Below are 12740 nucleotides of genomic sequence, written 5' to 3'. Positions count from 1 at the left end.
GTCAACAGTTAACATGACTGCTTGAACTGGAATTCTTGGGGGCTTGACATATTCGTATGGAGAAAAATTATTAAACTGAACATTTGGCTTGACATTTTTAAGAAGAACATACTAAACATAATACATAAACATATACATAATAAAACAGCATGTTATTGAAACTTTAATAAAACTCCTGCTTTGCACTGCCTTTACACTATTTCACATTGATACAGTGAATATGAAATATTGTAAGTGCTTAATGGTGAACCATAACAAATCATATTTTCTTTTTTAAGATGTTTTTTTTTTTTTTTTCTGCAGAAGTAAAGCTATCTATTTTGCTTTCTGATTATGACTGATAGCCATTAAACCGCAGAATAAAATGTGGTTGATGATAAATTGTCTTTCTGTAATGTTGTCACAGAGCAGGGCAGAGTTCTTTCAGTCGAAAATATGAATTGTGTGTCAAGATCTCAAGACAGAATTAAGACATGGTACATTTGGGTATTTTAAAAGGCATACAGTCGTCTTCAATGGGTTTTCGATAAGTGGAAAGTGATCAGATCAGATTCTCTTTCATCCTGTGATGGACCGTTTCCATTTGAGCTGCTCTCCAACAGTTTTTGCAGCATAGTACAATGTCTATGTCACTGATTTACCCACCAGGATATTTTATCTACATTGTATGTGATTAATAGAAGCTGCCTGACAAGTTTTTTTCTGAAAGTTTCAAGACATCGTCTTTGGTTATGTGTCTTGCCTCGAGGGAAAGTTGAAGTAACACATAAAGGGTAACTGAAGCAATTGTTTTCTTAAAGTGGTGAGATTTTAACATGCTTAATACGCTTGATGATGTAAGTAAAACAGTTTTTAATCCTTGCCAAGTTGCTTAACTGTCTGTGTGGCTAGAAGAAAGACGAAGAAAATGCTCAAATTTAATATTCCAATAAATATGTATTAATGTATTATATGTATATATTATATGTATATATGTATATGTATTATCCTATATATATATATATATATATATATATATATATGTATCCTTTGGCTGCTTCCACATTTGCTTTCTTCTGCCAGCAACACATACATCTACATGTATATTACAAAGTGAGAGATCAATAGTGCACAGGTAGATTAAAATCTCACATGCATTGCTGTCTTACACTATATATAGGCTGACAAGGGCTCTATAAAAGCACTATCATATCCTTGACTCTTCTGATGATATTCTCTGTATAATAGTGGTTGGAAGAAATCCTCAGCTCTTAAGTATCGTTCTGCTTATGTCTCAAATCACAGCAAAAAAGAGATTAAAAACAGCAGATGTACTGAGTTTAAAGGAATCGCACTAGTTGTCTACCCTGCATCTTTTATTAAGTAATACAAGATAATTGCCACAATTCAACTGAATTGAGCTGTGAAACTATTTTATCTTATTGGTGTGTCTGTTTGTGTGTGTGTGGACAACAAAAATAGGATGATGCCACGGATCAAAGGAAGCTGGAAAGTTCCAAGTGTTATTTAGATGAAAATGATGTCTACTTATCGCACTATACAGTAGGGTGTCTCATTAGGATGTTCTGAAACTTGCACTGCAGCAGCCTGGCGGGAAGAGTACAGTATCTCAGAACTTTTGCAGGACATGCTATCTCTAACATGGCTTCTATCTATCTATCTATCTATCTATCTATCTATCTATCTATCTATCTATCTATCTATCTATCTATCTATCTATCTATCTATCTATCTATCCATCCATCCATCCATCCATCCATCCATCCATCCATCCATCCATCCATCCATCCATCTATCTATCTATCTATCTATCTATCTATCTATCTATCTATCTATCTATCTATCTATCTATTTACTGAAAAAAAAACTTCAGTACCTATTTTGATTATGAATAAATTTGATAGATTTTTTTTTGCAAAATATCTATTTCTTTATATCTTCCACTATTGACATCATTAACGGTCATTGTGCCATTGTGAAAAAAGTGGTTAAAGACAACATGAACTTATGGCGGGTGATAAAAGTTCCATAAAAAGCACAACATAACTAGCAAAAAGTAGATGAACATTTTTTTTGTGAATAAAAGCTTGTTTTTAATAATTTTTGAATACAGTTTGCATCTAATGTTCAAGTTCAACAATCAACAGTTGGTTATTTTATCTGGTTTAATGCTTTATTGTAAGTTTCGACCTCAGATTTCGACCAACACATTAAATACTCCTGTTATGTGTCTCTTATTGTGTGTGATACAACAGTTCCCATTCGAGATATGTTCTGAGCATTTTAACCTTCTTCAAGCTAAACATTATCTATTACTTATAACACATCTTTCAGTCAGTCTTTGACCTCTTTTGTTTAACCTTCAATATTGCAAAATATGCTTGAGTTATCTATCTATCTATCTATCTATCTATCTATCTATCTATCTATCTATCTATCTATCTATCTATCTATCTATATATATATATATTTAGATAACTCACTACATTTCAGAGATAATACTATTTTTATCTATGTTCTCTATGTTTTTGTGTGTTTTTTTTGTGTGTCTTTAATTATGATGAATCTATACAGATTCAAGTCACTCAGTGATATTGCATTCTCTGGAATGCATGGATCTCAGAAGAAGCGTCTACAGTATATTTAAGACCTGCTATGACCTGCTAGGTGATGGTTTTGTAAGAAGCAATGTGATTGAAATCATGTATTGTATTATTTTAATTCACCAAACAGTGCTGCTTCCTATTTATTTTATTAAGTTTGTCATGTGGGAATGCCTATCCAACTGATTTTGGAATAAAATAAAATAAAATTAAATAACATGTTAAAAAATGATAATAAAACAACATGTTTGGTCTTGTTCATCCTTTTTGAAGTAAATTAACTAAAACTTTGCACACTTTGCACATATTGTTCAGAGATTTGATGCTTGGAATGGCCACTTAGCCAATTTCTTAGAGAAACCAATGAAAAAAAATGTCAGTCACATGCAAAAGTCTGCCAATATGTTAATGCTGTTTTGCTGGTAGGATGCAACATAGGAAGGGAAGGAAAAAGTTCAAAGAAAGAGAGAGAGCAAACCCAAGCATGTAGAATTCACATTGACAGTGTTAATATAAAAAAAAAAATGTTTTTGGAATTGTAATCTTTACACATCAAGCTGAAAAGGGCAAAACACATCCAGCCTAAAAAAAGATTTCATAAATGAAAAGCAAAAAGAAAATGTTCATCACTGAAAAAAGGTACAAGAAATGCAAGAGAATAAAAGAAGGTAAGAATTGGAAGACCAAAAGTCAATGTTTTTTGCCATGTTTTTCTGTTTTTTTTCTAAAATTCCTTTTCATGCAATTCAGTTGTGCATTAGGGGGGAAAAATACCTTCATCTTCCGTGTGGTCACTATCACTTAAACCATCAGTGTGTTTCTTTGTAAGGGGACCTATAAAGACCAGGGAGGAGAAGGAGGAGGAAAACAGGAAGATCAAGAACACACAGCCTTTAAAAGATGCTATCAAAAGATAAGAAAATCTGCCATTCACCATCACTTGGGGCCCCTTGTTTACTTAATTATTTCATTTTGAAAAATGTTCATAATGTCAACATAACATGTTGACAGAACAAATGTGTCACTTAAGAAAGTCAAGGTGCAAGAAAAGAGGGGCAAAAAGTGAGAAAAATATATTTTTTTGAAGAAAATCAAGAGTTAGCTGAGGATGAACCACAAAAGATAAAGGTTGTTGAAACATTTCAATTAGTAGCATCATAGACACATCATCACTTCAATTGAGTACAGAAGCAGTTAGTGTGTCTAATGGATAAATAGCATCTTTAAGAGAAGATATGAAGCCAGTGAAAGACTCCCCCTCTTTTTTTCAATGTCTGTGTATCATATGTCAGCTTGAATACACAAAAATAGCACTGATCGATGATTTACTAAATCAGAGCTTTATGGTTTTGAGTCTCTTTTGGCAGGAAATTTGCAGGTGAAACTAATGCACTTTTTTACTTCAGTGACTTATTAGTAGTTAAATTTGGATGGGAGGCTCTTTATACTGGTCACACACAGTATAATCATCCATGTTTTCATGGATCTACACCGAGAGACGTTTAAAAAACACTTGTCAAACTCATAAGAGCAGAAAGTTATTGAAACTGTTCTGAGTCAAACTAGACAGAAAGCCAGTCTGAGATTGACGAAACTGGCTTATCAGCACCTCTAAAAAGTATTTATATAATTCTTCTATCATTACTATAGTAAGTGCTAGGATTTTAATTTTTTCTCAACCTATCAGTGTTTCATTGTCCAGATTAATAGTATCTGATAATGCATATTTTATCTAAACAAGTCTCCATTGGTGGCAGTAGAAAGTAAAAAAAAATATTGCTCTAATGTGGGGTTACAAAAGAGTTTGCTACAGCCAAAGCATGGACAACATTCATGTTAGATGTGCTGTTTAAAATGCAAATAAAATTAATACTGATAATGTTTACATGTTTCTCACTTAATTTAAATATTCTTCCTCTGACAGCCATGAGTAATACTTAAATGTTTTGTCTGAGTTAGTAAGACTTGTCCTACTTATTCATTCTTGGCTGAACAGGGAAAAATCAAATGTTTAACAAACGTTCCCCTGGTGGACAGGAGGACAGACAATTGAAAACTGCAGTTATTTGTGAATCTTTTGAGCTGTTACTAATGTCTGAACTAGAGATGTCATGCCTTCCCAAGTATGATATCATCTTAAGCCCTCTGATCTACAAAGCTAACTGTGACTTACAAATTGTGTCTGCCCCAGTGAAAAACATATTTTTTGAACTGTGAACTTGCAAGGCATATTTATTACCCCCACAATGCAGTGTGTATCCATGAAGTAAGTTTCCATTGAGCTGTTTCTGTGATGCAGAGAATTGTGCCACAGAAATTGAAAAAACAATTTCCCACAAGCACACAAACACATGGTTGTCTATTGCTTCATTGAAGCAAATATAGTATAAAGAGTTCTCCATTAAGATTTCAGGAATGAAACAAAGTAGGCAGATGTAGATTTTGATAAATAGTAAGTTATGTTTACAAATTTTTCAGAGGCTAGACACTCCATATTTAGACAAAAGGCCTTGCACTTAATTTCAGCACAGCTGGTAAATATGACACTTTTTATGGGAGTCAGTGGGAGTAATATAATGTTTTAATGTTTAGTGTGCCATCAATGATTACAACGAAACAGTGATTCTTGTTCGGTCAAGGTGGATCGCAACCTTTTGATAGTGAAAATGGGTGTGTGCAGTGGGAGCTTGGCTGGCGCTGCTTGGTGGAATATGTTATGTAAAAAAACAACACTGTATTCAAAAGCACAGCACCCAGCTTCTATTCTTCTGCACAAAAGCAAAAACAGATCTGATTCTTCATTAACAACATTAATTTGACATTTAATACACGTCCTTTGGAAACATGTGCCACACATGCAGCGGTGCTCATGCTATTATGAAAAAGAAACTGACAAATATACATTCACACAAGCACACTGACGTAAAACACTGATTACGACAAAGCAACTAAGTTTACAACATGCACGATATCTTGTATGACAAGTTGATGTGTAGACTTATCATCTTACTATAGTTGTGATTAAACCTTGTGCGCGTGCGCACACACACACACACACACACACACACACACACACACACACACACACACACACACACACACACACACTCACACACACACACACACATACACAGAAGCCCTGTAGTGATAACACAGTCAGAAGAATTTTAAAATGCCTTTACTTTCCAACATCCTTCTTGAGCTGTCCAAAATGAACTTTTTTTCAGCTTATGACATATAATACATCATGAAATATGTGTATGAATAATAAAACATAAAAATAAATTTATACAGAAATGAATGCACACATGTAGAAATATAAGCATCCATTCACACGCGTATACAATTATGTTTGAGATCCCCAGGTGGATCCAACCCTCATCCCTCATTCAGTGATGATTATCTTTCCTTTCTGTGATTGCAAACCCTAATCCTCATCAGTGTTCTTTTCATTCACTTCATTTTGACTTCTAACACATCCAAGATACCATCACAGGCCTAGTGAGGAACTACTTCAAAAATCTGCAATCCTGTATTCATACAACAGAATGCACAACAGCTTGGCATTCTTTGACAAGTGGGAATAATGGCCGGATGTACCATCTGCCCTCTAGCCTTCACCACGGCAATTATCAGCCCAGCCTCCAAGTGGGTTGTGGGAGGAGAATGGCTGCAATCTGGGCATTGTCTACCTCATATTTGTGCGTATATAGATGATTTGACAACCTTGTCCTCGACTGCTGCATGGACGAAACAGCTACTGAGAAAACTTCAGGTTAACATTGACAGGGCACGGATGAAGTTCAAACCCAGTAAATCATGAAGTATATACATCATCAAGAGAAAACTTGTGGACCAGAGGTTCCACATCAAGGAGACACCCATTCCCTTGCTATCAGAGCTGCCAGTCAAGAGCATCTAGTGCGCTGGTACAATGTAAGCCTCAAAGACTCTGACCAGAGTGATCAGCTGAGGAAAGAAACCTGACAAAGGCTTTGACAGCATAGATAAGACCTTGCTTCCTGGGTAAATTGAAACTGTGATGCCTGCAGTTCGAATTGCTCCTCCACCTGATGTGGCCCCTCATTGTCTACAAGATCTGTATGACCAAAGGTGAGAAGCTTGAGAGGGAAATCTGTTCATACATCGAGAACTGGCTTGGTCTCTCAGGGAGATGGAAGAGAGCAAAATAGGCTTCATCATTTATGATATTCTTCCCACATCCACAAACCTAAACCAGTCGTTTGGTGAAGATCCTTATTGTGCACTGCATCAAACCCCCAAAACATTTAGGCACATTCTCAATGGCTGCAAAACCTATTTGTCCCAGGGCCGCTATACCTGGAGACACAACCAGGTTTTACAACTGGCCATCCCCCTGGAAGGAAGGCGAACTACCAACAACGACCTCCCCCCACAGTGCCTTAACACACAACCACCGCACTGTTTTTAAGAGCAGGAAAACTCCCAACAAAAGCAGCTAAAGGGTGGAACCAACTGTCTTAGAAAGTGCCCGGGATTGGAGAATGCAGATTGACTTAGACAAGACTTAGACTCACCTTTCCATAGTACTACCTAGTCCCATAAGCTCAACATTCCCTTTTTTTCCCATGTATTATTTTACATCCATCACATAAATAAACACAGCCTCAATTACCCTGAAAGTCGGGACAATGTGATAGCATAATAAAAGTGGAATGACATCTCACATATACAGGGTACATATCACATTTTATTCCCTACATGACAACAAGCTCCCAGCACCCAGACTCTTCTGTTGGAGAGTCATTTTGTTGTGATGGATAAAGTTTGTGGGTTAGCATTGGCTTGGTTGAAAAATGCAGGGCCTTCCCTGAAAGAGATATCTGAATAGGAGGGAGTATTGCTCTATAGCTTCTATGCACCCTAAAGTGTTTTGTCAAGATGTGTAAGCTACCCACGCTATAGGCACTAATGCAACCCTATACCATGAGCGAGGCAGGCTTTTGAACTGTCTGATAAAAAGCTTCTTCTTCTTCTTTCGGCTTTTCCCTTCAGGGGTCACCGGAGAGAATCCATTTTTTTCCATCTAACCCTATTCTCTGTATCCTCCTCTCTCAAAACAACTACCTTCATATCCTCTCTCACTACATCCATAAATCTTCTCTTTGGTCTTCCTCGAGACCTCTTGCCTGGCAACTCCATTTCCAGCATCCGTCTACCAATATACTCTCTATTCCTCCTATGTACATGACTGAACCATCTCAGTCTGGCTTCTCTGACCTTCTCTCCAAAACATCTAACATGTGCTGTTCCTCTGATAGACTCATTCCTGATCCTAAACATCCTGGTCACTCCCAAAGAGAACCTCAACATATTCATCTTTGCAACCTCTAGTTCTGTCTCCTGTCTTTTTGTCATTGTAACAGCTTCAAGGCATACAGCTTTGCTTGTCTCACCACTGTCTTGTACACCTTTCCTCTAACAGTTGTCTGCTCTAACTACAGATCACAATGTCATCGCAAACATCATGGTCCATGGAGATTCCTGTCTAACCTCAGCACTTCCTCATTTACACTACCAAGACTCCTTATCTACTTTCCTTCCAGATGACACACCAAGTACCCTTCTACCTGTCTCCCTGATATCACTAGCTTTAATTGTCCAGTCATCTGGAAGCAAGCCCTAACCACCCAGACCCTCTTTCAACTCTCCCTGAAAACCATACAACACTCCTCCCTTTTCAGCTTCCCCCACTTTGTCCTCTGCTCTACCTTTGTCCTCTTGATCTTCCTTGTCACCAGGGTCATCCTACAAACCGCCATCCTATGCTGTCTGGCTACACTCTCACCTACAACCACTTTACAGTCACACTGGTCTCTTTCAGGTTACCTCGTCTACACAAGATGTAGTCTACCTGCGTGCTCCTACCTCCGCTCTTATAAGTTACCCATGTTCCTGTTTTTTTTCTGGAAAAAGGTGTTCACTACACCCATTTCCATCCTTTTTGCAAAACCTACCACCATCTGTCCCTCTGCATTCATATCCTGTATGCCAAATCTGTCCATCACTTCTTCATCCCCTCTATTGCCTTCACCAACATGTCCATTGAAGTCTCCACCAATTACCACTCTCTCATTTCTGGGAATATTCTGCATCACTTCATCTATCTCATTCCAGAACTTCTCCTTCCCCTCAAATTCACATCCCACCTGCAGGACATAGCCACGAACAACATTGAGCATCAAACCTTCAATTTCCAGTTTCATACTCATAAGTCTATCTGACATTCTTTTCACCTCTAGAATGTTCCTAACAAACTCCTCCTTCAAGATAACTCCTACACCCTTTCTCTTCTTGTCAGTACCATAATAGTACAACTTAAAGCCTGCTCCTAAGCTTCTAGCCTTACTACCTTTCAACCTGGTCTCCTGGACACACAATACTGTATATCCACCTTCCTTCTCTGCATCATGTCGACCAACTCTCTACCTTTTCCTGTCATAGTCCCAATATTCAAAATCCCTACTCTCAGTCCCAGGCTCTATCCTTTTCTCCTCTCTCTCTGCTTCCAAACATGCACTCCTCTTCTTCTTGTTCTTGTCTGATAACAAGCTGGCTCGTAATAATCCACAAAACAGTTTTCTAGCTTGCCTCAGGCAATGAAATGAGCTTTTGCCTAGAAAAGAGAGACATTTCTGTTCATAAATACATCTTTTTTGCATGATACAACTGTCACTCACATTTGCTAATTGCACTCTGAGGTATGTTCACAGACAAATTTTTGGAAGTGTTGCTAACCTCATTTAGCGAATATACAGCACAGAATCATGCCTGTTATTCATGCAGTGCAGCTCAAGGGCTGGGAGATCACATGCAGTCAGTTTTGACCTACAGCCTTGTCTCTTGATTACACATATTCTTCCAAATTCTCTGAGTCTTTTGATAATATCATACAAAGTAGATGGTGAGCACTTTTCTGGAATGGTTTGAAAATTTTCAAACAGTTGTCAATGCAGTTGTCACAGATTGGTCACATTTTGCCCAGCTATACACCCGGAGGGCTCTGCCAATCTGAAACGTTCTTTGCTCTTGCTGTCATGTTTTATTATTGACAAATACTTTCCCAGCCTTTTGCAATGTTTGCTCCAACATATTTGAGATGTGTTGCTTCCATCAAAGTCAAAATGAGCAAAAATGTCCCAATGAGAAAATGTCTTGGTTTTAATATCCGCTATGCAGAGCAAACTATGTGTTTATGAGATTTGCAAGTCATTGCATTCTGTTTTAATTTACATTTTAAATGTTGTCCCAACTTTTGGGAATTGTGGTTGTATGTATAATACATACTCATTGATTAAAATCTTAAAAAAAATACCTGCAAAGTTTGACAATTAATGACGACTCAGATCGAAATTAACTTGAAGGTAGACAGAAGTAAAAGTTAATGAAAATAGAAAGTGGTCTATGTTGGGAAGAACCCTTATTTTACTGCCCTATGACTCAGATGTAAAATGCTTATATATGACAAAAATGATTTCTATTCTTTACAGGGATATCCTTATCATAAGAATATCTGAAATTAAATTGTATTCTAATAAGCATTCATAAAATGCCAGATATTATTGAATTTTGTCAATAATTGCTAACAAAAACATCATTAACTTATTTATCAGTATGAATGTCGAGTATAAAGTGCATCATTACAATGTTTTGTTGAAAAAGCTGACTCAAATAAACAAAAAAAAAAACTATCTTATTTGAGTCTATTCCTGATAACTGCGACATGAATTACTCCTCACTCCTCCCTTACAAATGTGATTACAAATTAAGTTTGACAAAGACAGGCAGGTTATCTTAGATGTAATTTTTTCATGTAAAGGAGAGCCTCCCCACAACCACAACCACAAAACCTATCAATTTTCTGCCGCTTATCCTACTCAGGGTTGGGGGGAGGCTGGAGCCTATTGCAATTGCGAGTGGGCAAGGGGCCAATCACAGTTGGAAGTCAGTTGCAAATGAAAATAGTCAGGGTTTGTGAACTCTAAGTGCTATCGCTGTGAGAATTATGGTCCGACTAAATCTAAAAATTACAGTCTAACATACCGTTTGTATCTTTGATTTTCAATTTCGGTGGTGTAAGAGGTGGTGTAAGAAATAGATTTTCAAATCTATTTGTATAGATTAGGCGTTGATTTTAAAGATGCCGTGTAGTTTTCTTACTTATGTGGTTGTTTTTAATTAAGATAATGACTGGGCAGGGGCTAAGAAGTCATACAGATCATAAAACAAAGAATCAATAATGGATAATGATTTAATGGGTCACTATATATCTATCTAACTATCAGGGTGCATGGATAGATTACTAGATAGAGAGCACATCCAGCAAATCCAGTGACAAGTGCAAAGTGACATTTCAGGTGTAGAGGAAAAATAGGGACCAGTAAGGTAAGAAAATACACAGACCATTGTCAAGGATTTTTTGGGGGTGAAATTAGATCCTATTGTTTTTGACCAATACATCATCCCTTTGATTGTATCGCTGTTGTGTATTTTGCTTGATCTGAAAAAGTGGATTGTGAAGGTTAACAGATGGTCATGTTGTTACTCTGTACACTACTGCAAGACAACTTAGGTTGTCTCCATTCATCATTTGGCTAATTGACTTTGAGTAGACAATTTTGAAAGGCAATGTCCTCTGGTTCTGATCTATTTATATTTCAAGTATTCAAGTATTAGTAGAACTCACACAAATCAGCAATTTTGTCTTCTAGAAAATAGCTTTTTATGTTTCCTAGAATAGACACTTTTATAGTCATCGGGATATAGAGATAGTCATTGTGGCATGGCATTAACAAAATGTGTTAGGACCAATGAAGGCTCAAGACACTAATAGAAAACTGTGCCATCTGACAACATTTGTTCAAATGACAAGAGTAAGGGGAATGAAAGATGTAAGCAGCTGTGGTAATGCTAAAATTCCACCAACCATTCTTTTACTCTATCTAAAATGTAAAGTGAAAAATCTGTGACGAAAACATGAAAGCTTTAGATTCTACAAACATATACCTGGCTTATCCAGGTATATGTTATCTGGAGAGCAGACAAACTGTTTCCTGTTCAGATACTCAAAATTCATATGCTTTCTTTTGTAATCACCATTCTATCTCCCAAATACATAACATTAAACCATAAAAAAGAAAAATGCTGACCATCATACAAGCTACTTTCTCAATGACCATGTGTACATATACACTCGAAGTCCTGCGAATGCGCTTTTTTGCGCAGGCAGGGTTGGAGTTCGAGGGGGGTCCTTAATGAGCTACTAACTTACACCTTCCAAACATATGTTGATGCTGCATGTATTTCACTCACTCATCTCCCAAACACATGTTAATGCTGCATGCAGTCCCCATTTTAAAGACAGACACATCCTCAAGTCCAGTTAGTCAAGCAAGAAAACCGAGGATGATCACAGACTACGACTGCTTGAAATGTGGTGTTGATGTGCTTGATCAACAACTGCGGGCTTACACAGTTGGCATCAGAACACGGAGATGGCCCATTGCAGTATTCTACAACATGCTGGACATCATTCTACAGAAAAATGTGGCACTTGCCACAAGTACACCGTTTGGAAATGTAGAAAAGGATCTCCATTTGTGTGTAAAAATTGCTAAAAAATGCTAAAACGAAAAAAAAGTGTAGAATATGCTCACAATTTGTTTTCAAGGCAATTTATTTGGAATAGTTTTCATTACAAAGTAAATGTTTTTCTTATTCACTCATGTCCTTGGTTTGCTTTCTCAATACTTTTACCCGTTTTTCTCTATCGACCAGAGAAGGGGGAGGGAGGAAAGTTATAGAATTTGCAATCGCAACGACCAGGTGATAACATTAACACTTCTTGGGAGGGGAGGGGGTCTGCAGGAGAAGCAGAAATTTCCGAGACTTCGAGTATTAATGTGAATAGTTAAACTGAGATGTAATAACACATGTATTGGCAAATTCATAATTCGTACATATACTATTTATTTTTCCTTGTCACGGTCTCGTCGTTGCCCAGACTAGGTGTAACACTAATACCCGATTGGCTAACCCCACTTGTCTGTCTTCTCTGTGTCCACTGGGCATTTGTTAAAAATATTACCATTGTAC

At 37.1% G+C, this 12740-nt stretch overlaps 1 protein-coding gene across 4 annotated transcripts in view; it reads right to left on the bottom strand.

Annotated features, from left to right (window-relative positions):
• The window catches only part of nlgn1 (neuroligin 1), a 245531-nt gene that overhangs the window by 84852 nt on the left and 147939 nt on the right, over positions 1 to 12740 (bottom strand). For 2 of the 4 annotated variants that reach the window (XM_086146633.1, XM_086146625.1), the window contains one exon: positions 3378 to 3437. The exons of the other annotated variants lie outside the window; for them this stretch is intronic. In XM_086146633.1, coding sequence (XP_086002759.1) covers positions 3378 to 3437 — 60 coding nt within the window. The remainder of the gene's footprint in view (positions 1 to 3377; positions 3438 to 12740) is intronic. 4 annotated transcript variants of the gene reach the window in all.

Source organism: Fistularia commersonii, chromosome 1, assembly GCF_037954325.1.
Source record: "Fistularia commersonii isolate RoL2024-O1a breed Wild chromosome 1, RoL_Fcom_v1.0, whole genome shotgun sequence".
NCBI lineage: Eukaryota > Metazoa > Chordata > Actinopteri > Syngnathiformes > Fistulariidae > Fistularia > Fistularia commersonii.
This window is presented reverse-complemented; position numbering and strand designations above follow the sequence as displayed.